Here is a 27,334-nt window from a genome sequence, read left to right on the forward strand (position 1 = left end):
CTAAGCATTATTATTATTGACTAAAGGAACAATACAATGAAAAAGCTAATGGAAGATGGAATCTCTTTAATATAAATGAATATCTTCAAGCTCAGCAAAATGCATGCAAATGCCAGTCTACCACATTTCTTGCTGTGCAAATGTTTTTCCCTTCCTGAAACCCACTTCTAAAGAAACTAGCAGCTTTGTATTTGTGGAAATAGCCTATTTGAGTCCATGTAGGTAATTTATTTACTAGAACTTAATTAATCTTGTAGAGTAGTGATACACTTCAGCTTTAGTGCAGTATGAGGTTTTCTAGCATCCCACTTGTAGTCTGTGTTCACAGAATGTTACTAGTGTCCCCAAACTGTCCTCAGTTTCTTAAAATAAAGAAATAAAAATCAAACAGCAAAAAAGAAGGGCAAAAGGAGCACAAAATGATAAAGGAAAGATTGGAAGGACCGAGGAAAGGTTGAAAGAGCTAAACACGTATAGCATGGCTAAATGTCTGCAACATAATCTTAATTATATCGTAGGGTGAAAAGAAATTAATCTGAATATCACGGAAAATGATCAGACAGCGAGCTCTACCGCAGAATAGTCTCCCAAGGAAAGGGTTGGGAGCTCAATAGCTTGGAATACTTAAATTTTAAGTATTTTCCTGCTAACTGGAGAAAGCACTAGAGAACATATGGTTGAGAACAATGCTGTGTGGTACAGGGATAGACTAAATGATCTTTGCAGGTCTTCTATCTCTAAATTTTGGTGAGTTTATGTAATAAGTGCAATTTGCAGAACATCTGTAATTTAGATATCTATGATTAGATGTTATTGATCTGTATCTGTAATATTCCTTTATGTTATTAAGGGGAAAAAGAGTCAAGGAACAAAGAAAAATAATTTTGTTGCACATTTTGCAACATTTAAATCAACCCTCCGCTTTCTGAAAACCTCTTCTTCTTTAATCCCCGAGATGGTGGATTATTTTGAATTGCAATTGTCATAACTCATTTCAAAGAGGAAGCTGCAAAACACATCAACTGGAAAATCTACGGAGATGTGCTTTTTGGAAATCTATCAAAAACAAAAGCATGAAGATTCACATTTGAATTACCAGATGAAGGCAGGTATGGTTCCAATCCTTGCCAGTAGAGGACAATAATGAGCATTTTAAAGGTGCTGAAAAATTAGTTGAAAAAGAAACGACAAGAGAAGAGAGCAAATACACTGTCCATGCCTGTGCGAGGAGAAGGGAAATGTTTGAGTATCCTTGAGGCAGTACTCTGAACTAGAATACTCCCACATCAAAGAGTGCATACTTACTCTGGATCTTCAGAATGACCATCAAGAGTAGGGGAGTTAAGATTACATCCAGCAGACATGCTCTCTAATTGGCTGGCTATGGCACTGATATTGGTGTCGGCTACAACCTGAAAGTCGGGATGCAAGAAAATGTCAGCAATGGGTCAGACTGCTAAACATCATCTTTACTTATTACAAAACAAACACTGAGTATGTTAAGAAAAATGGCTACTTTTTACAATCAAAACCTCAGATAAAATATTTAATTAATCTTTTAAGTCCTTTATAAATTGAACTCAAATTACATTCAAATCACGGAGAAATTTAAGAGGACCACCAATTTTCTGCCAGGATACAGCACAACACCTTTATTCTAATTTAAGGCCAGGTTATGGCTTCATACTATATTAAGTTTTGTACACGTTCCTGCATTGTGGGTGGAGAGAGGCCAGGTTCCAGGGTCAACAGCAGATGAAGGAACAGGGGGACATAATGGTGCCCCAGGGCTGGTAGGAAGGTCTAAGAGACACAAATGGGGCATGAGAGTGGGTACGAAGCAAAGGCTATCTAAACAAAGACCCTGATCACTGGTGAATCCCAGAGATACAAGCATCCATGAGGCTGAAACTCCTACTCCTGTAGAGCAAAATAACCCTAACCTTCCAAAGGACCAATCTGTTGGAAGCTACTGAATGGAGATCTCAGTTGTTCTTCCCATTCTTCCCCATATCTCTGGGTTTTTTGTTTATTTCTCGTTGGAGGGAGCAAATCTGGCCTTCATTTTAATCCTTCTGCCCCCACAAATTCTAACGTCTCCTTCTCACTCCACACCTTATATCTGGGTAATCTCACCCACAAACACAAATTCAACTACCATCTCTATGTGGACAATTCACAGATCCACCTCTCTACTACAGACCTGTTTCCTTCTGTCCAAACTAAAATCTCAGCCTCTCTCACTGACATCAGCTTGTGCATGTCTACCTATCAGCTCAAGCTCAACATGGCTAAAAGACTGCTCTTAATCTTGCCCTCCAACCCTTCCTGCTACCTCCTTTCTTAATCACCATGGACATCATTGCCTTTCCATCTGTCATTTAGTCTCATATCCTGGATGTCATCTTCAATTTGGACCTCTCTCTAGGCCTCACATCCAGATTATGGCTAGGTTTTACAGATTCTTTCTGCCTAACACCTTTAAGATATGGCTTTTTCCTATCCATCCACACAGTTAAACTCTTGGCCAGGCTTTCATCATCTCGTGTCTCCATTATTGCAACAAACACAATTTTGACCCGCTGATATCCATTTATGATCCTACTGCTGCAAAGATCATTTCCTAGTCTGTGTCACCCCCTCTTTGCATCCCTTCTCTAGTTGTCTCTTCTCTATCGTACCAAGCATAAGCAATTTTTCTTTGCTTTCAAGGTTCTTTATGACTTATCCCCATCCTACCTATCATCTCTCATTCGGTATCAAAAAATCAGCTCCTGCCTCCAGTCAGCCAATGATGTCAGCCTCCATGCCCCACCTGTTAAATTTTCAAACAAGCACCTTCGTGTTCTCTCCCATGCTGCCCTCATGCTTCGGACAAGCCTCCACAAAACAAATTATTCATTCTCCTGCAAAACCCTTCTTAAAACTTTACTTTGCTGTGAGGCCTACAAAAAACTTGACAACTGTGGGGCTGAAAGCCACCACCTGTCAAGCTGACCAATTTTGTTTCATTGTTTCCTTAGACTCCCTAGTCTGTCAGTATCTATCTGTTGTCTCTTATCTTACACTTAGATAGTAAGTCTTTGGGGAAGGGACTAGCTTTTTATTCTGTGTTCGTACAGTGCCTAGAACAATGGCATCCTCATCCATAACTGGTACTATGATAATACAAATAAATACAACCAACAACAATAGCAGCAAGTAAATTCAAATTGAAACAATCTACATCAACTTTTATTAAAGTTAGTTAAAAAGTTTGCTCACTGCACAAATAATTTGATAGCTAACTATTACTTGAACACACTGCCTAAGTTTTGCAAATCACATGGAAAAGACTCCTGCAACATGTAGGGACAACGGGATTAGTTAAAGACAAAGTGACCGTCTCCACTCGAGAATAATTTTTGGTTCCACAGAACGTTAGTTTTAGATCATTCTCTCTTTGCAGAAAACAAAATGAGGAACTGTTATGAAAGTGGTTTGGGAATCTTCTAAACATTTGTAGCTGCAAGCATGTACATTTCATTCAAATTGAGTGTGGAAAGTGGTTGCTCCCCAACTCCCTCCCTGTCTGGCCAGGCACACTGCTCCTGTTGATGCTCATATTACAACACAAGGAATTGCTGTTGACAGAGTGTCTTTAGATACATGCCAATGACAGGAGTATGCTGCGTAGCTATCATTCCTATTCATGGCCTCATTTTACCACAATTAACGCTCACTTTTGCTTCTCCATAAATGCAGCAGAGGGGAGCACATGGCTCATGGCAGGCAAAGGGACAGATTTTTGAAGTTCAGAAACCCACTCAATAAATAACCAGATCAAAGCTGATGCTCCATGATTCATTCATCAGTGATCAATACCTCCCTCTTCAAAAGGAGTGGATTTTTATGGCTACAAGGTAAGCACAATTTTTAACGTTTTCTAGTATTAGTAATTATGCAGAATATTTAAACAGAAATAAATGAGCTGTATTTTTCTGCTTCTACCTGAAAGCGTGTAAGTAGAGAACACACAGGAAGGAACTTAATACTTTAGATGAAACCAATGACATGAAAGGTGAAACGTAAGGTGAAGCTAAGTTCAAGGATGATTTACTTTCTCAATGAAACAAATTGAAGCATAGAAGGCTTCAACTCAATCCATTCTTTGAATTTCTCTGTTTATATGCCTTGTCTCCAATAAAGTATTTCCCCTTCTTTTCTAGACTCTGTCTGTATTCCTGCAACATATTCTACTTTCTGTGGGCCATGTAAAGGAGCCATGTAAAAATGTGGAGCTCAGAAATGCCTCTCTTCATTATCTAGTAAAGTCCACGCATTAGTGAACAGCTTTTGCTTTTCACTTCCCATGGGTGAACACTCTACTCCGTGATTCAGATGACTCCATGAGATAGCAAACCTGCTTCTCAGCCCCCTGGCCAGGTCAGAGGCAGGTAGCTGGAGCCAGACAGTGCAGGGCAGCTGTTGTGCTGGCTAATGGCATGGAACAGGTGTCCGTGGTGTTTCCCCGTCTCCTGCTGCTGGTGCCCGGGGGCTTCAGCTGCTCCTCAGCATCCAGCCCCCTTTCACTGCGTGTGCAGCCGATAAGAGCCGCCCGGGCAGGTGGAGCTGGCTCCAGGGCTGGCAGAGCCCTCAGGAAACAGAGATTTATAATTTTTGGTTGCACCCTCCCTCAACACAGACAGGCTCGGTGGGCTGCTGAGGTGACTCAGGGGGTGGAGGAGGCACTCCCCCCAGGGCACTGCCCCCCCTCCAAATAGAAATCAAAGTACATCTATGCCCAAGACCTTCCCTCTCCCTGGCGGCCGAAGCCTGGAACCCCACAGGGCTAAAACCCCAAGCTCCCCCTTACCTGGCAGCTGAAGCCCAGAGCCTTGAGGCTCCCCATCTGCTGGCCCTGGAGTTGTTAATAATACTGGGGGGGAGGAAGGGGGGCTCAAAGAAAAAGGTTGAGAACCCCTGTCCTAACCCATCAAACAGTGATTCTTAGTAAAATCATCAAGCAAAAACCAGAATGCCACAGTTTTAATGGGAATTTCATGTTCTAGGTTTCAGGCTCATAATTCATTCCCTTTGGGGTGGTCAGGGCAACGGCAGAAGTGCACATAGTTCAGAAGGTAGGAGCTGGAATAAATTTCTCTACAACAATATTCCAGTAGGGGGGAAAGTTGTCGTATTTCCTTGTTAAATAAAACCCGATGGCAAAATAAATCTATATTCACAAATCTGTGGCAGTAAGAATGTATCAGAGTTCAACAACCTTGTAAAAAGCTTATCTCATTACTACACCTGCAGAAAGCAGATTAATTTAAACTGAAGCATCAAAACAGCAAGAAGGGATGATTGTTCCCCCGAGAACCTAATCTTCCATTTGCAAACTCCTTTAACACCCTTCACAGGGCATCCCGATAATAAGCCTTTCCACCCCAGTGAACATAATTATCTGACCTTTCAGTGCAGTTTGCCATGAGGTGGTCTAACTTGATAATAAATACAATTACTTAATGACATGTCAGTCATGATTATCAGACTGATAGAACTATTCCACTTATATTGTTGTAATAAAAAAAGTATTAAAAAGTACCAATACTTAGCATTAATATAATCATTTCCTGATCATATTTACAGCTTCCACTAATATACCTGAATACTTTGTTTACCTGTCTAATTGTATTTTAAAATATAAAGCAATTTTTTTTTTAATTGTGGAAAAGGACTGCATTGTATTGAGAATAAAAATACAAAATGTGTAAGAGAAAGTAAGCAAATTCTAAGCTATCTAGCAGTTGTGAATGTGAGATGAAAAAACTTCAACTTCTGTATACTAGGACCATTTTCTAAAAAGAAATGCATATTACAAAAATGCTTTCTTTTAAAACTGAATATTTGACAATATGCTTCATTAGAAATCTTAATCTTTAAAAATACATAATGAGCTAGTATTTTTTGCACTCCATCTAATATCAGTACCATTTGGTCTTAAATCATTCTTCTTCATATTCTAATTTGTGAACAGAGTGGATATCAAAACAACAGTACTGATTGGCAGCAACAATATGAGAAACAAAAGAATTTAACACGCAAGATCTGTAGTTGGTGTAAATCCACGTAGCTCCAATTGACTTCAGCTGCAGAACGAGCTCAACTACCACCATGTCACCAGTCCAAGAACAAATATAAAAGAGAACAAGCTAGTCCAAAACACTAGGAAGAAACTGAATAATCCTGAACTCAGTTTTAAATGTTTATTTTAACTTTGTTGAACAAAATAAGAAGCGTAAAAATCTATTAAGATTTGCTTTGCCATAATATTAATAATATATTTTAGAGGGTTTTTTTTAAAAAAAACTTGGTTTCTAATTTTTATAGTAATTTTACGCATCAGCACTACTTTGAACCTCCTCTTTGGCGTTTATTTTCCCCATTTCTTTGTGTAAAGATTAAGCTGGGTTTGTTTGTTTTTTTGATCCCAGTAAAAAAAATAAAAATAGACCAGTAGTAAGTATAATAGTGGGGAACAATTAGACCACTAAATGACAGTATCTTTCCACCTTTCTGCTGATTTACAAACACTTAAGCAAACAACTGCACTTTCCTTTCAGTTTCAAGGTTGAATATTTAGCCTTATATCTAGCACAACTGGAGTAAGTTGCTTTAGATCCATTGAGTTCAATGGAGTTACTCTGATTTACATCATCTGAGGATCTGACCCAACAGATTAATTTGATGTCACTGCACTATTTATCACAAGCTCTCTTTTTGAAATTTTCTTTGTAGATTTTTGTATCCAGTATTTTCCGCTTGGCAGGATCAAGTTGTGTATATTGGAGACATAGAAGAGGGCTGCTGTAATAAAAAAAAAAAAACCTACACGTTCTTCAATAGTGTTTTTTCCCTTCCAAGATTACTCTTAATTGCCACATTTATCAGCTGTGTACCCAAGTGCTGTAGTTTGGTTGATAGTCAGTCCTACACACTAATATATTGAATTGAGATGTAATAATTTATACCAAACACAACTAGAGTTTTAGGTTTTTTTCACTTTCACGAACAAGGAAATTAACACTTTGGACAGCTCAGTCCCAGGCTAGCAGCACAAGAAAAGGAGTCATTCCATGTTTGTAGCTAACTTTGAAAAAAAGTGTTAGAAGCTAAAAGCTTTGTTGCTTTATCATGTGTAGCAACAAGTCGTTTTGTTCCCCATGTTATGCTTTTATATAATCACACTCACAGTCTGTATGGGTGGCAATAAAGAACTTTTGAATGAAAATAATAATTTATTGCTTTCATCCTGTATAATTCACATCAAGAAGCACCCCACTGCGCTGTGATGTCTTGTGCCAGTGATGCTTAGTCTTTTTTGAACACCACTTATCTACCCTATTGCAGCTGCATGTTCAATTTATCACCATACCTGCAGGATAATGCTCCCATAAGCATTCTTTAGGAGATTAACAGCATCAGCATGAGACAGCCCATCCAAAGGTTGCCCATTAATACTGACAATCCGATCTCCAACCTAAAAGTACAACAGTAATGGAAAATTACTAGCATTAAGGAAAATTAAATTTAAGGATGCTTAAAATTCCTTATGAACTTGGCACTGCACACTCATGCTTCTCATATACAGTATGCCTTTTGTGAGGATTCTGTATTTCCACTGATCATTCAGCATTCTTCAGAGGAAGGATAATGCACGTTCCTTAAAAATAACAGCCCAGATAAACAAAGAGGGGTCATACTTGCAAATGTAAGCAATAGACTAAGGAGAATGACATTAACAACCAACCATTTCCATTCCACATGGAAAGGCCACTTGCATGTCCACGTACACGGATAAGGAGAGGGGTGCGTGTGTGTGTTTTAACTCTAATATATGAAAGCAGACACTATCCATATTAATTCATAAATGAGTAAATATAGAAGCTTTGGAGTCTAATAAAAACATATGCTAGTGATATACCGGGCCTTAGCACCCTTGCAGAGTTCCATTAAGCACGGGTCTATGCTAGTGGATCTCATTGTAGGATCAGAGCCATGGCTTTCCTGTGAACATTACATATATTCTTCTTTCAAGTAGGTCATTTCCATAGATTATGATTCAGTTTCTAAGACCAGAAGGGGTCCTTGGATAGGTCTACACTGCAATTTAAAACCCACAGCTGGCCTGTGTCAGCTGACTTGGGCTTGCAGGGCTCAGGCTAAGAGGCTGTTCAATTTCAGTGTCGATATTAAGGCTCGCGCTGGAGCCTGGGCTCTGGGACCCCACAAGTGGGGAGGATCCCGGAGCCCAGGTTCCAGCCTGAGCCCAAATGCCAACACTGCAATTAAACAGCTCCTTAACCCAAGTTCCACAAGCCCAAGCAAGCTGACATGGGCCAGCCATAGGTATTTAACTGCAGTGTAGACATGTTACTGTGATCATTACTCCTCGGGGAATTCTGCACCACTGCATATGTGCAGAATTTTTTTTTCTGCGCATAAAATATATTCTGCCCCAGGAGTGCTGCAGTTCTGCCTTTCACACGCCAGAGGCTGTTGCCACAGCAGCCGGCTGTGTTCTTCACACCACCCTGCCCGTGGAGCCAGTGTAGGAGGCATAGGATATGTGTGTTGGGGGTGGGGAGGAGACACACAAACAGAGCCAGTGTAGGAGGCACAGGATGTGTGTGTGCTGGGAGGGTGGGCGCACAGACTGATGTTCAGAAGGGCTCGTGGGGGGGACAGATTGGGCAGGGCACAGGAGCTAGTGGGGTGACAGCATTGAGCCGGGGCTGAATAGGAGGTAGGGGTGCAGGGCCACATGAGGATGAGGGGGTAAAGGGATGCAGGGAGATGAGGGGGTAAATGGGTGAGGGGCACACAGGGACGGGGGCAGATGTGTCTGACTGAATGAATGGGAGAGGCTAAGGGGTCAGTCAGGGTCTGCACGGGGAGGCTCCCCAACTCCCTAACAATCCCCCACCCCAAACCGGTTTCATACTTCTCCCAACCACACCCAACAACCCTACAGGTTCACTCCTGGGCTCCTTCTCTCTCCCTCAGCTCCTCCATTACCCTTGACTCCCCCAAGCCTTTACGCTGCTTCTAAGGGGTGCAGTAAATACAGAAACGTATTGTAGTTTAAATGAATTACTTAAAGTTCTGTATTAATTTACACAGTAAGGAATCTATTTGTCAAAAAAAAAAAATTCCTGAATCTTTTTTTTTTTTTATATTATTACAGATATACTTGCTGACAGGTATTTTGAAATAAATTACCAAAATAATTATGCTTATATTGTGTTACTTTGACAAATAAAATATGCAGCATTTTGTAGAATTTTAAAATATTGTGCACAGAATTTTTAAATTTTCTGATGCAGAATTCCCGCAGGAGCAGATCATCTAGTCTGACCTCCTGTATAATAATGTAGGATTTCCCTGAAATAGTTATTTCAACTAGCGTATATCTTTTAGAAAAACATTCAGTCTTGATTTAAGAATTGCAAGTGATGGAGAATCCACCACAACTTTGAGAAGTTGTTCCAATGGTTAGTTATGCTTCATTGTTAAAAATTTACATCTTATTTCCAGTCTGAATTAGTCTAGCTTCAACTTCCAGCCATTGGATCTTGTTATATTTTTGTTTGCTAGACTGAAGAGCCCATTACCTAATTTTAGTAGGTACTTATAGACTGCAATCATTCTAATAACGATAGTTATCCTGAAAGTCTACCCACTAATCGCGGGATGTTCAGCACAATAGTTCATCAAAAACTGAAACGTAATAGCAACAGTCTTTCGAATTTACCTTATAAAAGCCAAGTGGCAATAGGGAAAGTGTAATTTTATTTAGCTTTGGCACCTGAAAAAGTCAGTTTCAATTTAAAATCAGCTACTTGTTGCCAGAGTTTTTGTTTTGTATAAGATCTAAGGAGTGCCCCAACTGTTGTCCATGGACCACCTATGGCCTGTGAAGCAACTGACTCTGATCCTTGCAGAGCTGACTGGTCATGTAGTGCTGACTTTCCCCTCTGTTCCCAGCTACTAGACTGCAATAAGAGACTGTTGCAAATACATTTAAATACTTCCTTAATGTTACATTTTCACATAGACAATCAATGTAATTGTCACGGGAAGGTACTGCACTCAGCAGCAGTAGGCACAGGCTGTCTCTGATCACGAATGGGACAGGAGGGGGGTCTAAGTGCCTATCCAGGAGTGATCCACACTTACAAATGTTTGAGAACTCTCCTTCTAAATGAGCACCAGATAAAATAGTGACTAACAGAGGAGGCTATCTATAGTCCTCCTTCAACTTACTTTGAGCCTTTGGGTACGTGCTGCTACTCCACTGGCTTGAATCATGGCGATAAAGATTGGAACATCTCCTAATGGGCTTCCCTTCCCTCCTGCTATACTGATACCAAGGGCATCATTTGGTCCCTAAAAGGAAGAAACATATCATAACCATTCACAGTGTAACAATCTATAGCTCTGTGTGTGTGTGCGTGAGTGAGTATGTGTATGTCTATATATAGTCCCCATCTGCACTCAGTGATTCAAGACAACAGTTCTGTTAGGTGACAGCCTGGTCCTTTATATATTACTATGGGACTTACTATAACCAGCCACATTGTACTCATTGTACAGAGAACTATGCTCGGTAGCAGGTGTTTACAGGATAGGGTCCCAAGCCTGTAAAAGAAACAGATACCCAGGCAGGCTGGACATATTTAATTCAGTAACACCACCTCACATATACATCTATAAATAAAACCATAAAGTGCCAACACCAATTAAATAATAATGCAATTTTGCATGCCAAAAAGTAGTGAAAAATTAACAGCTTTCGTTGGAGACAACACCTTTCAGAAAATAACTCACTGACCCTCATTATCTCCACAGTTCTCAGGTCCATATCTACCCCTACTAAAAAAGAAACAAACAATTAGCTTCTGTAATTAAGAGATAACATAATTAAGAGATAACACTGTCAGGTGACAATGGTCTCTGGCTGACTAGCCAAAGTTATCACTGAGCAGAAGCAGAGCCCTTTTGGGCGCTGATCATGTGACAAGGACAGGATTTCTGTTTCACCAAGTGATAAACATGGATACAATCACTCTATTTGATAGATGCCATTGTGCAATCCACCGTACGCAGCAGTTGCTCACATAATCTATTGAATGGCAGTGTTTTGTTGGCCTAGGGAATATAGACCTATTGTGTGTTGCACTCAATTAAAGATCAGCTTATTATTCATAAATCACAGTGTCCCCACCACAAAGGGTACTGTATATGTCTGGTTTATGCCTGCTAAAGTTCTATTGATTTCCTTTTCTAATTTGTGCTGTATTAGTAAATAATAGACATCAAGTTAATCAGTCTGGCTGGCACAGATTCCTCGTGGCACACAACTAGCTACAGCGCAAGCTAAAAAGCACTAAAATTATATGAAAGAATTGGAGATCGTCTAGAAGCAAAAAATATGAAACTGGAGCTAAATGGCCTCAAAGTTTGAGTATTCAGATCCAGAGTTTTGACAGGTAAGTCTCTAGAAAGGATCTCTCAGTAACTGCTACTCTGAAACCTATCAGTAACTGTGTTGGCTTTAATTAAAATATATCAGATATATTTCTGAAGATCAATGGTATCAGTTTCTTTCAAGAATTAATGATTTTGGTTAATATATAGAAGTACTTTTCTCTACAGATTATATGTATATTATATTGCACATACATACAGTACAGAATGGTATTATGGGTTATAAAGGTTCTCTCAGCCTGAGTTTGGGATCGGCACACTGCTAATGAGTTGCAAAGATGGAAGTGAATTATAGAAGGCATGGCAAACAAATGGCAATATTTCAGGCCCTCTCAGGGATAGAGGTAAGTGATATTAACACAGGAAAGAATCTTGCCTATTCTGGACCTCAGGTTAGGGAAACTGGGGAGGAGAGTGGGAAGTCTATATTTAGAGAAGAAGGAAACATTTCTCTGGAAATTTACTTTAAAGTAATGGCATTTGCTGGAAGCTGCTCAGGGGGTTTGGAATGTCAGAATAAATCTTGTGGGAGATGGATAAGGAAACCAGATTCAGCTAATACAGGACTTTATTTTTAAACCAGCATAACAGAGGTTCGTATCTTTGAGGAATAACACACACACACCCCGTGATTTTGGCATCTCTCTCTAGTTTGTACCTGAATTTCTCTGAGATGCATCTGCCGACAGCCTCTTGGTGCTGACAAAGTTCTGTAAGGTAGTGATGACTGGAGCCAGTGCAGGATAAAAGTGACTATGCATGCTGTGTTGGTTCACCTGAAAATAAAGATAAAACCAGTAATTGTGGGGCAAATCAAATGCTATAGCCCCAGGTTTGTTCTTCTAGAAGTGAGGGCCCATCTGTACCAAAGAAGTGAAACTAGAGATAGGTTCGATGGCTTTCAGACTGGAGAGTTCCTGCATCCACAGGGCTCCTGTGCTGGAAATTCAGGCATCTATCTACTCCACATTCCTCTCCAAAGTGGTCTATCATCCCCGGTCATACACGCAATACTGGACTTAGTTATAAAGGGCCAGATTACATTTCTTAGATACACCTATGGTGGGGACCACCCAGACGCTGATCTGATCCTAGCCCCATAGAAGTGGGGATCAGACACCTCCATGGCACAGTTCCATTTGTCTCTGGGATTGCGTGTGAGGATGGATGAGAGGGATGGTGCATTTTCCACTGGCAGCCTGTGGGGATTCTGCAGGTGAGTTAGTACAGCCAGAGGGGACATCAGTTTTGATACCGAGCCTCTTTTGTGCTGGTGAATCCCCCCCTCAAAGGAGTGTTCCCATGGCTGCTGCAGGTAGGAAAAGCAACACAGTCATGCTGCTAGGGAGCTGTAGAAGGCTATAGCTCGGGGTGGCCACACTTGCTGACCCTTTGAGCTGCATATGATAATCTTCAGAAGTTCGAGAGCCAGGTGCACCTGCCGGGATGCAGGGCTTCAGCTCCACGGGGCATGCCGGCTGGGGTTTGCGGCTTCTGCCCTGAGGGAGGCACCTGTCAGGGCTTCAGCCCTGTTCCTGCTGAAACAGAAGCCCTGAGCTCCCCAACACCCAACTCTGGAAGGTGGAGAATGGGGGGGAGAAGAGGGGTGGGGCGCTCTGCAAGCCGCACTTCAATTGTAAAAGAGCCGCATGCGGCTCACAAGCCGCTGTTTGGCCACCCCTGCTATACCCACTGCAGAGGCTTCTGGATGTACGACCCTGTGCCCTTCCGCAGATCCCCAAGATTCAGAGATCTCCGAAGATCCATGAATTCTGGTGGCCAGATGCGACTACCTCTGTAGTGGAGCATGTTACATTTTGCTTCCACTCCACTGAAGGAATTTGGGGAAAAAAAATCTGTGGATTTTCATGGAATTTCCCTGCCTCAGGATTCTGCCAGAGGATTTTCTGTGGAAGGGATGGATTATGGGGCTCATGTTTGGGGACTACATAAAGAGTGCTCAGCTTCCATGTTGAACAAAAAGTTTCTAGCCCTGTGCCTTGCAAAGATAGCCAGGAAAATGCAAATATATATAGTCTGAATTAGGGACGTACGGAACAGCTGCAGGGCTCTAACTTCTGCAGCCGGACGCTGTGGGGTGGTGGGGACCAAAACCTCCTCTCTCCCCACAGACACTTTTTTCACGGTAGGAGTCAATGACGTTTGGATTGTATCCCACAAATCATCTTGCTGAACTTCTCCAAAATTCTCAGTCTGGCCCTGTGCACAAGCGGTTGGGGCAGGAATCGTAAATGCTTTCGGATGGGTGGGGAGTTATTTTGTGGGCCCATCTAAACTCTTAAACCTCATCAATCATAGATTCTCTTCCCTGGGACAACCTGCTGAGGGATTTGTTAGCTAAGGCTAGGATAAATCCACCCCAAGGCCTGGATTTGTATCCAGCGAGGGAGACTGTATTTTTTATGCTACTGCCAGTGGCTTTAATGAGCAACTCTCTAATCCATGGGACAGCCCTACTACCTGAGAGACCCTCTCATGTGGGTGTACTATATTAAAGAATTAGACTGTGAAAGCAGAAAGGAACAGCAAGGGGGCTGGACCAATAAGATTAAAGTTGAGTTTGGTGATGGTAGAGAGAAGCAGAGGATCATAAATGGATACTTTTATTTTGAGTACAGGTCCAATCCATGGGTATAGAAAAAGGACAGAATGAGATAGAAAAGTAAGTGGGACAAAGGGCACGCTTGTTGTTTGGATAACTGGAACTAGGTGAGTGACAAGCCATTTAATATACTATTCATTTCTATCCAAATCTAGGAACAGAGGGGTTCCAACCCGTGTGGATATTTTCTACAGCTTTTCATCCATCCCTACTTTAATCCCAGCGGCCAAGCTGCAGCCATGCTTGCTTTGCACCAAAGAAACATTTCTAGACAAATAGATTTTCAAGCCACAAAGTGCTAATAAAATTTCTGGGGAATCAGGATTAGTGTTCCTTAGAGCGTACGGAGAACTCATTAGCACAAGCTCTCTGCTCTCTGGAGAGCTCCATGGACTAGTCTGGAATAAAGCTCAGAAATAAATGCATGGGGTCAGACAAGTTTCTATTGAATAGTTCAGAGTGAGGCAAATCTTAGTTATGCAGTACAAACAAGGCACATATGCTTATGCAGTGAGAAGGGGACATGTACTGCAGAGTACCATTAAATGGAAACAAAAAAGAGTGATTAATGGATTGTCACCAAAAAATCTGTGTTTACCTATGGAATTACATTCATTGCTGTGTGGTTTTATAAAGCTACAACATCATCTGAAAATCTTTTCTTTATAGTACCACAATTTACAGTAACTGAAGAACTGTTTGCCCAATCACCAAATTTAAATGTTTCGACTATTGGGCTAACGTAGAACATTTTAAAAATGTTGATCCACATAGTGCTTAAAAAGTTAGAGCTTCAACTGATATAAATTGACAGAGAATACTTAAACTTTGGTGGATCTATGTGGAAAACTGAGTGGGAGCCAGGTTTTCAAAAATCATTTCTTAGTTCACATACCTCGGTATTTGCAATTGACCAGCTTGCAAAATCCAAGCTTTGAGGCACTTAGAAATTGCGCATGAAAAAAAGTACAAATGTTAAGGCCACTTTGAAAATTTAGCCCTGGATTTCAAGAATCTACTCATCATGCAATTATCAGAACTCAAATCAATTTTCACCCTACTTCCCCCAACTAATACATACTCTATAGGACAGACACTTTCAGTGTCAATAATAGTAATACTGACCAAAACATGGGCATCAAAAACCCCTAAATCCATATGTAGGCACCCAAATAAAAGGACCAGATTTTCACAGGTGTTGAGTACCTGCAGCTCCTATTGAGTTCAGTGGAATTTGCAAGTATTTCAGAGCACCTCTGAAAATGCCTAAATATGGATTTAGGATCCTAACTTTAGACACTGTGTCTGTATGAAAATGTGTCTGTATGGTTACACAATGATACAGCACTTCTCATCTGAGGAACTCAGAGTTTTACATACACCCCTGTCAGGTAAGTATGATCCTCATTTGGGTAAACTGAAACACAAAGATGTTAAATGAGGTTCCCAAGGTCTCAGACAACAACATGTTAGTGGCAGTTACAGGGGTGTGTTGTATACTGCTTAGAGTAGGGTGCTGGGTATCATGGGTTCTATTCCTGGAGGAGTTCCCACTGTGCTTTGCCACCATCATAATTCTATATATTAATTTTGGCTCAAAGCCTGGCAGAGAACTTCAGCCCTTCTTTCTTTGTAGGGAACAGAGGTTTTCAGGAACTCAGGGTAAAATCTTTCAAAAGAGCATAAGTCTCATTTTCAAATTGATCTAGCACTTAGGAGCTTAAGTCCCATTAACTTTCAGTAAGACTCAGATTCCTAAATGTCACTTTTGAAAATGGAACATAGGCTCCTAAGTGGTTATTGAACAAGTACAATTTTCAAATCATCTTCTCTCTTACCGACTTTGGAGATACATCCATCCAGATCCAGAACGAGGAGTAATGGTCTCAAGTTGCAGTGGGGGAGGTTTAGATTGGATATTAGGAAAAACTTTTTCACTAAGAGGGTGGTGAAACACTGGAATGCGTTACCTAGGGAGGTGGTAGAATCTCCTTCCTTAGAGGTTTTTAAGGTCAGGCTTGACAAAGCCCTGGCTGGGATGATTTAACTGGGAATTGGTCCTGCTTTGAGCAGGGGGTTGGACTAGATGACCTTCTGGGGTCCCTTCCAACCCTGGTATTCTATGATTCTATGATTTCTAGTTCTACCAAGAGGACCAGCAGAAGTTTTGTTTTGTAGGTCTCTCTAACCTTTCGCATCCACTCCAAGACTCCCCACAATCAACACTTGCTTTCTTGCTGACTGACCCTCATCCACTCCCAGTCTCAGTATTTTTCCCTTTTTCAGCTACACTCTTTAACAATTATGAAGCACAGACAGGCAGTACTGGCTTATTTTCCATGGATCAGATTTTGGGCAACTCCTGTGTGGCTTCACAAAGAGGGCAGAAGGCTGCAAAGAGCTCTCTCCTTTTTTCAGGAGATGATCAAGATCCTGCTAGGAAGCAGAGCCTTTGCTTTCTCCCAGCACACATGTGGGTGCTAGTTGCCTGAGAAAGTGTGGGGGTGAGGGGGTGGGCAAGTGTGGGCGAGTAGGAGGCAGTATGCTGCATCTTCAACAGCAATAATATGATCTCAAAGCATTGCCTGGGTGCCCCATGGAGAAATCTGATTTTCACAATGTAAATACTTTGGTGAGTGAGCCAGAGTTCCCAGAAGGAATCTCTGTTATGACCGTAAGTTTTCCTGGTCAAAACAGTATGATTCAGGTGAGACGGCATCCTATAATGCCACTCTCCACTATTGCATACAGATTTCAGTTTTGATGGCAACACCGTTCACAGTGCAAGTGCTAAAAAATTGGACTGGTTGAAAACTGAAGCATTTTCCTTTATTTTGGAAAAAATAAGTGAAGTAGAAAATTGTTCTGTATGTTCTTTGAGTGCAATATTTTGCACACAGCTCTGCTATTATGAGCTAGGCAAAGATACACTTTAGTGTCATAAAGTTATTTTGGGTTTACAAAAATAGCTACAGGAACATAGCATTCTGATTCTGGGGGGGAGGGCAGGTTTGGAAAAGTGATTAAATGTCTGTGGTATGCTCAAGCCAGAGACATGCTGAAAATGAAAGCACTGGCCCATTTCTCTTTTTACTCGCCCAATATTTAAGTGTAGGACACCTGATTTAAACATCTTGTAGACAGAGATTTACTTAAAACTACTGAAAAAGAACAGTACTGTATAATGATAATTTTAAAACAATAATCCACCTCCCAGCTTCCGTCAGCTGCTCCAGACAGACCCTCATCTACATTCCATGCAGAACGCAATGACTTTATTGTCTATTGATACAATTGTCACTAACCTCACTGCTTTGGGGTGTTTTCCTTGATGATAACCAAGAACCAGCTCTCAGTCTTCCAATCTCTAGGTGCACTAGCCCTTGAGCACACTTGGAATATAATAAAATATAATACATGGTATTTATACAGGGTTACAATATTTCAGCTTTTGGAGACTTACTCACATATATTTTCAGGCCACAATGTTGAAGAAACCATTGAATGTTGAAACCTAAAATCTAATTTTTCAGTCCATTTGTTTTATTTGAACAACATAAAAGGCATCCATCCCAGATTCTAGGGACTTCATAGAAAACCTATTGAAATCATTGACTTTCCATTGACTTAATGATCTTTGGTTCAGGCCCTCGATGCCCAGCCACCAATTACACACACAGTCCATAACAAAACCAGTAGCAAACCCCACCCCACATGCCCAACGGAAAACAATATATCAGCAGGAAAAATACCATAAAACAGAATAAATCTGAATTTAAGATAAGCAGATTCAGTTTAATAACACATCCTCATACCCTTGCTTGCTGATTCCTAGGTGGGCCAAATCTTTGCTCTCATGCAAAGCTTGAATAAAAACTTTGCACAGGGAACCTTCATGGGATCTTGAGGACAGAGTCCTCTCCTCCCAATGTAATTTTAGGTAGATGGCAGAGGTAGCAGGCTATAATAATATTCCCTATGGCCAGAAATAGCATCCACAGTCTTCTGTCCCCTCCTATCTTAACACAGGCATTCTCTCCTTGGCCCATCCACAATGCCCTTTTCCACAGTCCCATGGAGAGTATTGTGCATTTGCAGCAAAGGAGGGGACAGAGTCTCCTTGAGCAGGCTTGTCCATGGCCTGGATGTATTTCTGGCCAGGATTTGTCCCCAAGTATTTTAGGGCAACAGCACCAACATGTTAGGAAAGCCTGGGCTAGAACAAATTTTACACTGCAATTCTATGGCTGCTAGGTTAGTGCAAGCAAAACCAAAAGCATCTCCTTCCAATTCAGTTCCACAATATTATGCCTCTCGGCTTTCATAACATTTTCCCATTGCTTGAAATAAATGGTTACATTCTCAAATAAATGCCTAAAGTAATATCTGTATCTTTATTTTGCTACTATGTACTACATAAATATACATGTAAAGCTAAAACTAAATGAATCTCTCAGTGTAATTTCCCTATCAAATTCCTATCTGTCTCGATAATCGGTTTCAGGTTGTCCTGGTTATGTGAAAATAGCACTCCAAGATAATTACCTTGTACACTGTCAGTAACTGCAGTTTTATATCTAAGAATGTATTATGCACTCACCTTGAGGATAGTGGCAACAACCTCTTGTGAGGCATGTCTCATATCCTCCCCATTAACAGACAAGATCTGATCTCCTTGTATTAATCTCCCATCCAGGTCTGCAGCTCCTCCTTTAACAATGTCAGAGACAAACACTCCACTTCCATTTCTGACAATACAAGAAGCATATGGCTAATTACACAATCCACTAGTCTCTGTGAGTGCAATTCAGATTACATGCATTTATGAGACATTAAAAGAAACTTGGGAGCTGAGAAACACTAATTTTAGTTTTGGGAGCTGAGAAAACTAATTTTAGATTACACCTGACCTTCTGAGGTGATCATAAGCTACAGATTTTAAACTCATTAAAATAGTAAACCATGCACTATTTCCCTTTCCCCTTGTGCTATTAGTTCTGGTGCGTACAATCTGTTCAGATAAGAAAAGCATATGCTACTGTAATATAAAAATACTGCCCAGAAACCAAGGCACAATCTGCTAAGGATAGAGTTAGACTATCTCTTGAGATGCTTGGTAAGAAGTGGCTTCACTACAGATTTTCTTTTTCTCACACAGGGCTAAATGCTCTCTCTTTTCTGCAGCCTTGGAGGGCCCCAAGGCACAGAGAAGAGCACAGAGCACTGCACACAGATTCTTGTAGCTTGAACATGAATTTGTCCACCCTGGGCAGCACAGAGCCCAGCTCTGTGGGATGTCCCATGTACCTGGACCGTAAGGCTTGCGAGAGCATGGTAGAGGTGGGTTAAAACACGAAGGGGACAAGACCAGTCGATCCACCAGCCACAGAACAAGGGAGAATTCCTTCCTCAGACCCTGAAGAACCCCTTGGTACTTAGCTCCGCTACTTCAGCTTGGTGTGGAGAAAGTAAAGGGCCAAAGAGAGGTGAATACTAACTTCCACTTAATGTATACACTATCTTTTATCCTGAAGGAACCTACTACTTGCTTCACAAACAAAATGGTATATTAATACTAACTATACACAGGGATAATTTAATCTACCACAGAAATTCAGCTAGCTCTGGAGGGAACTGCAACCACCACAGGAGCACTACTAGCAATACTATACAACAGTCTAGCATGAAGGCAGTTGTGGGGAGGACTGGAGAATACCACATCAGGTTGCAGGAAGCAGAATTAAATTACCCATATGAGAATCTGCTCACACCACCAGGGTTAAACATCTCCACTCTTGTGGAAACTGCCAGAGAATCTTTACTAACCACAAGCAGTTGGGATAATTACATGATGGGTCTGGGTTTTTTTTGGCAATAAGAAACAGCAGTTGCTGTGAGTTTTATACACAGAGACTGATCAATGACTTTGCTTGTGCTATAAGTTTTCTCTAGCGATAAAAGACTAATTTAATATACCACAGCTTTAGTATAAACAACTTTAAAAGAAATGCTTTAAAAATACATTAGTAAAAAGCCATGTTTACTTTTAAAACAGCTATTACTGACTGTACCCTTTCTGACTCCGCATTGTGTTCTGACTAGTATTTTATAGTTAATGATTGTAGAGCTCTCTAACTAATCCTCAAAACACTTCCAGGCAGTAGGTAGTACTACTATCCATATTTTAAAACTAGGAAAGCTAATCCAGGTAGGCTAGGATTTGCCAGCTGTCACAGACACAATCAAAGTTGGGAATAAAACACAAGAGCGCTTAACTCTCAGTCCTAATTTTGGTCACTAGACCAGACCCTTCACAGACTGATATTCTTAGTACTATTATGTTATGCTACAAAATGCCAAATGCCAAGGGAAACAACCAACAGCCTTGGGAATAGTGTTATTACATGACATACATGCCACTGTTCTTTCTAGAGGAGTCTACATCAAAACCCCAACTCTGAAAACCCCCAAGGAGAAGTTCAGATACCGACTTTTGTGGCTGGAGCCATTCTTTCAGTATTTCACACTCCATGTAACAGCTACAACTGTCTGCATGGCAAAATAAATTCTCATTTGGAATGCAGTTGTGGTAAAAAACAGAAGTTCTTACCGTTTTCCAACAATGCTTAGACCTAGTCCTCTGCCTGTTTTCTTTTGTAGATCCACATAGAAAATCTCCAAATTCTCTTCATCTTTATAATGAGCTTCATCTCTATAAACAACCAGTTGCACCTTTTGAGGTGTCTGTCTCAAGGCTGTGATAGCTTCTTCATGACTAGCATTCCTCAAATCAACGCCATTAACCTGGAATAACCATCAAACTGTTATTTTTCCTAATTACAGTTATTAATGAGCTTTTCATCCCACAGTATGTATTTATCCCTGTAACAGCTTTGTGTGGCAGGGAAGTATTCTTACTACATTTTACAGAGACGGAAAGTGAGGCACAGAGCAAGTAAATGACTTGCCCAAAGTCACACAGGAAGTCTGTGGCAGAGGCAGGAACTGGACCCAGCTCAGAAGGATAGCTCAGTGATTTGAGCATTGGCCTGCTAAACCCAGGGTTGTGAGTTCAATCCTTGAAGGGGCCATTTAGGGATCTGGGGCAAAAATTGGGGATTGGTCCTGCTTTGAGCAGGGATTGGACTAGATGACCTCCCGAGGTCCCTTCCAACTCTGATATTCTATGATTGCCTGGGTCCCAGTCTAGTGCCTTAACCACAACACCATCCATCCAGCTACTGTATTTTAGCCATTCTTACATTGCCCTATAGTTTACAAATTTGATATGGTTGATTATTGACCTTGTGTATTTCAGTTATGACAACCCTTTCTTGGAAAATATGGGTGCAATAACATCACAAAGAGTAAAGTGACAGAATTACTGCAGAATAATTCCCAACGTTATCTAAAACTTTTTAAGTAGGTTCTAACTTGAGGCTTGATCCCTCAGTCCTTACGCAGGTAAAATTCCTACTGACTAAAACTGACTGCAAGATATGTGGTATTCAGTGATTTGGTATTTGCAGATATCTCCCTTTTATTCACAGACGTGAATAAAGAAGCCAGCTAGTGAAAAGCAATGGAAAATTTAATTGACATTTTAGTTTGTCATCCTGAGCGGAGGTGACTGGAATAGCCCACTGTGGGAAAACTCATACTTGCAAATATCCATAGACAAAAACCCACCACCTACCACAACTTCAGGCCAAAATTTTCAAACTTGAGTGCCGAGGCACTACAACTTAGTGGCCTGATCTTTTGAGGTGCTGAGCACCATTTTCTGAGGACCGATACTCCTAAAAAATTATGCCACCAATTTACAGTGCTGAGCTTTACATATTCAACTGTGAGCTTTCCTACGATGCCTTGTACTGGGTCACCTCAACTTGAAGTGAGATGTACTCTTTATGATAACTCGGTCCTGGCCTCTCCTGGCCAGAAAGCTGTTAACTGGTGGCTTTGTAGTGTTCACTCTTGTCTATTGAACAATGGGGAGAGACAACCAAACTCAATTCATTTACATTCATAAAACTACTTCCACTCCTAGTATCAGAGGTGAAAGTGTTCTCTTTCTCCTCTGCACATTATACATTTCTGTTGCTTCTTTGCTGGTATGAATGCTTAGATTCCCCCGCAACATCACAATACTGAAGAAGAGGAAAAACTAAGAAAAAATTAAGTACTGGCTGGAAACTAGATCTTTTCTCATCTGTGGTAAGAGAGCATTATTTTCTAATTCTCATTAGTAGATTCACTAGCTTCAAATGTAAACTTACAAAAAAGTTAGGAAGTGACAATATCTTAGCTTTAAAGAAGTTGCTATTAGATGATTATTTTGCTTTGTTCCAATAGATGGCACACAAGACCACTACAGAAGCTCTCAGTTAAGCTTCTCGACCTAAGATTGAGCTTGAATGGTGCACTGGGTCTGAGCAAATTTAGAAGTACTCAGAAAGTACTGAAACTTGAAATTCTGATTCTAGATCTAGCCAAACCTAATATCTGTATCAATATCCTTTAAAGTAGGCTTTGCAAAATTCAATTTTTATTTTTGCATAATTTCAATGGATATCCATGTTTATTTTTAAATTTTTTAAAATAACATCAATTTAAATTTTCACAGTTGCACAAAATCATGAGTTTTAAGCATCCCCCCCCATTTTTTTTTATCTATTTAAAATTTTCACAGATGCAGAAAATGTGGGGGAGGAGAGAAAGGGGGAGTGAAAGAGAGAAAATAATTATTTAATGACAGTAGACACTGAGATTCAAAGCGTTAAGGTTTTATACATGGTAATACACAAATTGTCATCATCACATGTCCAATTATACAAAGTAAATATCTTTAAATCAAACTCTAATAAATTCTCAAGCAGCTTTTTTGTTACTTTGCCTATTTGTAAATTTCGATTACCATCAATGGAAATATTCTTTCCTCGGTTTGTGTGTATATGGCAAAATTGACATTTACAGATAAAAATCTAATCCTTCCAAGCCTACTTTAAACCATCTTCAGATTATCCGCTCTGTGCATTCATTTACTTGTCATGTATTAAAAAATTCTAGTGTGTAAAAATTTCAAGGTTTAATAGGGAAGATGAAACAGTAATTGTATAAAGGTATACTACAGTAATTATAGAATGTAATACTAACACGTAAATACAATAGTGTATATTTTTTATAAGTTACTATGCAGGGGAAAAGGTTCTTTGTACTCCTAATCATACTGTAGTCATATATTAATCATAAAATACACTAAGTTCATTCATTCCAAATAGGATGCATACTTTTATGTATATGCTACACATCCCTATATTTTTCTTTACACAGCCATGTCTGCACATGTTGTACATTTGCCTCATTAGAGCAGCTTTAAAGGTTACAATTCATACAAACATTATGGCATACACACATTTGCACCTTCCTGCATGGTCAGTGAAGAATTTATTAACCTTCTCCATTTTTAATCACATGGTTAATAATCACATGTTGTTAAGACACAGTTGTTTATAAAATGAAAATAAATATAACCTTAACATAAAAAAATATTTTCTGTGCAAGAGTTGTAAAAACAACTCTAAGTGCCCTCACTATTTTTCTAACCCCATGCACTACAGCAAAATGGGTGTGCTGGGAATTTGTCCTGATCTGACAGTGAGACACTAAAAACAGCTGCACTAGAACCACCAGAGACTGACTCAAGTCTAATTTGCAGTCAACAACATCCCTTTCTTAACCCTCTCTAACCCTTTCCAACTGTCTCTAACAATTATGGTGTCAGTCTTTAAGTTACAAATAAAATTGTTCTGGTGACCACGTGCATACAGAACAACTAGGCAATCAAATTACTCTAATTATATAAGCAAAATACAAGCCTAAGGGTTTGACACCACAGATTAAGCTCCACAGGTCAGCCTGCATGAATAGTTTGGAATCACTCTGCAGTCACCCACTTATTTGCACAGTATCCTGCAAAGCTCAGCTTTTATGCCCATGTATAGTTACAGTTAGACAATACATTAAAAAATAAATTATAAACTCTCCATTTTTCTCAGTATAATGCTTTAAAAGGCTCTGGGGTCCAGAGAAAACATCAAGCTTATAAAAAGGGTAATAAAAACGGTACACATTTATAATTATGTTGATTATTGATGAAACATATACACTGACGATTATTAATCTGTTGAAGATGTTGTACTATTGCTGATCAGAATTACAAGGACATGCTCTACATATATATTGCAGAACATAAAAGCATAACAAAGGTACTAAGAGGTTACACTATAAAGCAGGCTTCTAAATAAAAGATTAAACAGATGATTCTTAACTATTGTACATTCGTACATGGCATTGATGTAACTCAAAACTATCTTGTCTGATAAAATGTAATATATTCTCAATCTGTAATTGGCAGTTTATAGCAGTTTGTGAAAAATTATTTCCTGGGATTTCTTACTGGAGAAAAAAAGCTTTATGAACATAGTGTAACTGGTTTCAGAGTGGTGTCTTCATTACAAGGATCAGAATCTAATAAATGGTTAGAGTGGTCCCCTGAAGAAAGCAATTTTGGATTAAATACAAAGTTATTTAAATAGGCTTCATAATTAATTTACCTCAAGAATCTGATCACCAGCCCAGAGTCGGCCATCTCTAGCTGCTGCCCCTTCTTCATAAACTTCATGTATAACTATAGCATCCTGTAGAAACAAAATTCTCTCCATTAATTCTCATCCATTGCAAAAGTTTCTTAAAATTATAGTTACTCATCCACATCACGCAGCAGATAATTGAGTACCACTATATTCAAAAGACAGCATTCCATGATTTAGTTGATGTGAAGACAAGTAAGGCTATGCTACAGATTTTTAATATGTGAGGATAAGAACATTATTACACCCATTCATCTGCTATCATCTACATTTTGGAGAAAAATATTTTGCTCACCACTTCAGAGTAGTACTTCTTACTAGGTTTCTATAATTTTTATCCATTGGCATCAGCACATATGAACTCTACCTGAACTGGTGCATTAATATCATTTACTTTTTTATGACATAATTTAAAACCAGACTTTTCTGAGTTATGAGTATTTTTAAGGGTTTGGCATAGATGCTTAACATTAGGCAGGAACTTGATGCCTTGTAGTGAATAAGGTTGGTTAGATCTGCAAGAAATGAAATCCAGAAGAAATGAACAATGGTAAATACTAGTTTATTACTGAGGTTGGAAACTGTTGGCCGTGGCAGATGTAGTTCAGGGAAGGTTTCAGTGATACACTCTTATTGCCAGCAGTAGATGTCCCCAAAGAAAAAGCATTACAAAGAGCATTTTCTTATTTTGCTAGTGCTTTCTTTTTGCATTGCTTCCTCTCACCCCCAACCGATAGGCCAATACCCCACTACAGTATGTCTTAAGCTGCAGTTCCGACAACTAGCCTCATCATCAAAAAGATGTGCCATTTTATAGTGTGTATATAAAACTTTTCTTCTTTCCTTGTCCTCTCCAAACACAAAACACTGAAACTCAAAGAATCATCGGCTGCAACAATGCAGCTGATAATCATGTGTAGTGATCTCAGATGGGAGGGTATGAGATACCCATCTCTCGAGTAGATGAGGCCTACAAAAATAGTTTCCAAGTCCCTTTATCGGCCCAACATATTGTAAACAAACAGTCTTTCTCCAAGCTTTGTAACAACAGGCTGTAAGGTAGCAAAGTGCAAACCCTGCTTTGCAGTCCCTTCCTGATTGCATATAAGCAGGAAACAGCTGCTGTTGGTAGCATATAAAGTGTGTTCATGTTTTTAAAAACATTTTTAGATGCTGCCTATGTACATCACTCATCTCAAGGTTACATGACAAGAGAAAAGTATCTTTGTGTGATACTTTATTGGCACACACACGTAGCGTAACCTGAACGGGAGGTGGGTGGGAAATCAAATGCCTTAAGGCTAATCCTGTGATAAAGAAAACATCCAGAAGCTTCCTCCATTTTAGTCTCACTACTGCTTGTTTTAATGATGTAGACCTGTATTTACAATGACTCTGCTCTTATTGAAGCACAGAATCATTATCAAACTCTGTTCTCTGATAAATATACACCATTTTTCCAGAGCAAAGCTGGGAAGGAGGCTTTTCATCTTGCTGAAGCTCCTGGGATGATGCTGACAAACATCCTAATCTGAAGCTGGTCATGTGAGGAAAAGTCAGCAGAGTCTTGTGCGTCTGCAGTACACAGCAACAGGTTCATTTTTAGAGCTGGCTGGGAATTTTTCAAGGAACTTGTTTAAAAAAAAAGAAAAGAAAAAAAAATCAGAACATGAACCAAAACTATTTGCAGGGAAGGTCAGTTGAGACGTTCAGATTAATCATTTTTAAAAGGTCAAAATCAGACGATTGACCTGATCTGAAGGTGGTGTTGCTGTTGCTATTTTGAGATGTTTATTTCATGAACAGTTTCAAGATTGATTTTTTTTTTTTTGTCCTGAGTTAGGACAGAGAATTTTTTCAAAATACCAGCATTCTCAAGGGATGGGAAAACTGTTTCCCACCCAACTCTACTCAGACACAGAGGAGCAATAGTAGGGAGATTTACAGCAGATACACAGCACAAGATATGCAGTCTGGGCAGGGAGTTGAAACTCAGATTTCTAAATACAACTTTTCTTTTTACCATGCCATAGCACAGTACGATCACTCACAATCCTAATCAGGATTATGCCTCAGTGCCCTAGGCATTGTACAAACACATGGATAAACACACTTTGTATCTGGAGAACTGATTTAAGGATTGGAGATAAACGTCTATAAAACATTGCCATTATCACAATTTTAAAAAAATACTTCATTAGAAACTTCGAATACTCAGGTTTCAGAGTAGCAGCTGTGTTAGTCTGTATCCGCAAACAGAAAAGGAGGACTTGTGGCACCTTAGAGACTAACCAATTTATTTGAGCATAAGCTTTCATGAGCTACAGCTCACTTCATCGGATGCATTCAGTGGAAAATACAGTAGGGAGATTTATATACACAGAGAACATGAAACAAAGGGTGTTACCATACAGACTGTAACAAGAGTGATCAGGTAAGGTGAGCTATTACCAGCAGGAGAGCGGGGGAGGGGTCAGGGAACCTTTTGTAGTGATAATCAAGGTGGGCCATTTCCAGCAGTTGACAA

The 27,334-nt window shown here is 39.9% G+C and overlaps 1 protein-coding gene across 11 annotated transcripts in view; it reads right to left on the reverse strand.

The window, feature by feature from the left end:
- The window catches only part of PATJ (PATJ crumbs cell polarity complex component), a 219,596-nt gene that overhangs the window by 6,538 nt on the left and 185,724 nt on the right, over positions 1-27,334 (reverse strand). For 7 of the 11 annotated variants that reach the window (XM_073357497.1, XM_073357498.1, XM_073357502.1 and 4 more), the window contains 9 exons: positions 24,772-24,855; positions 20,766-20,959; positions 18,756-18,903; positions 17,461-17,547; positions 12,191-12,308; positions 10,877-10,917; positions 10,309-10,431; positions 7,418-7,522; positions 1,306-1,412 (listed from right to left, as the gene is read on the reverse strand). In XM_073357497.1, coding sequence (XP_073213598.1) covers positions 1,306-1,412; positions 7,418-7,522; positions 10,309-10,431; positions 10,877-10,917; positions 12,191-12,308; positions 17,461-17,547; positions 18,756-18,903; positions 20,766-20,959; positions 24,772-24,855 — 1,007 coding nt within the window. Of the gene's footprint in view, positions 1-1,305; positions 1,413-7,417; positions 7,523-10,308; positions 10,432-10,876; positions 10,918-12,190; positions 12,309-17,460; positions 17,548-18,755; positions 18,904-20,765; positions 20,960-24,771; positions 24,856-27,334 lie in introns of those variants that run through there. The other 4 variants (XM_073357501.1, XM_073357506.1, XM_073357507.1 and 1 more) reach the window with 3 other exon arrangements.

Source organism: Lepidochelys kempii, chromosome 8, assembly GCF_965140265.1.
Source record: "Lepidochelys kempii isolate rLepKem1 chromosome 8, rLepKem1.hap2, whole genome shotgun sequence".
Lineage (NCBI taxonomy): Eukaryota > Metazoa > Chordata > Testudines > Cheloniidae > Lepidochelys > Lepidochelys kempii.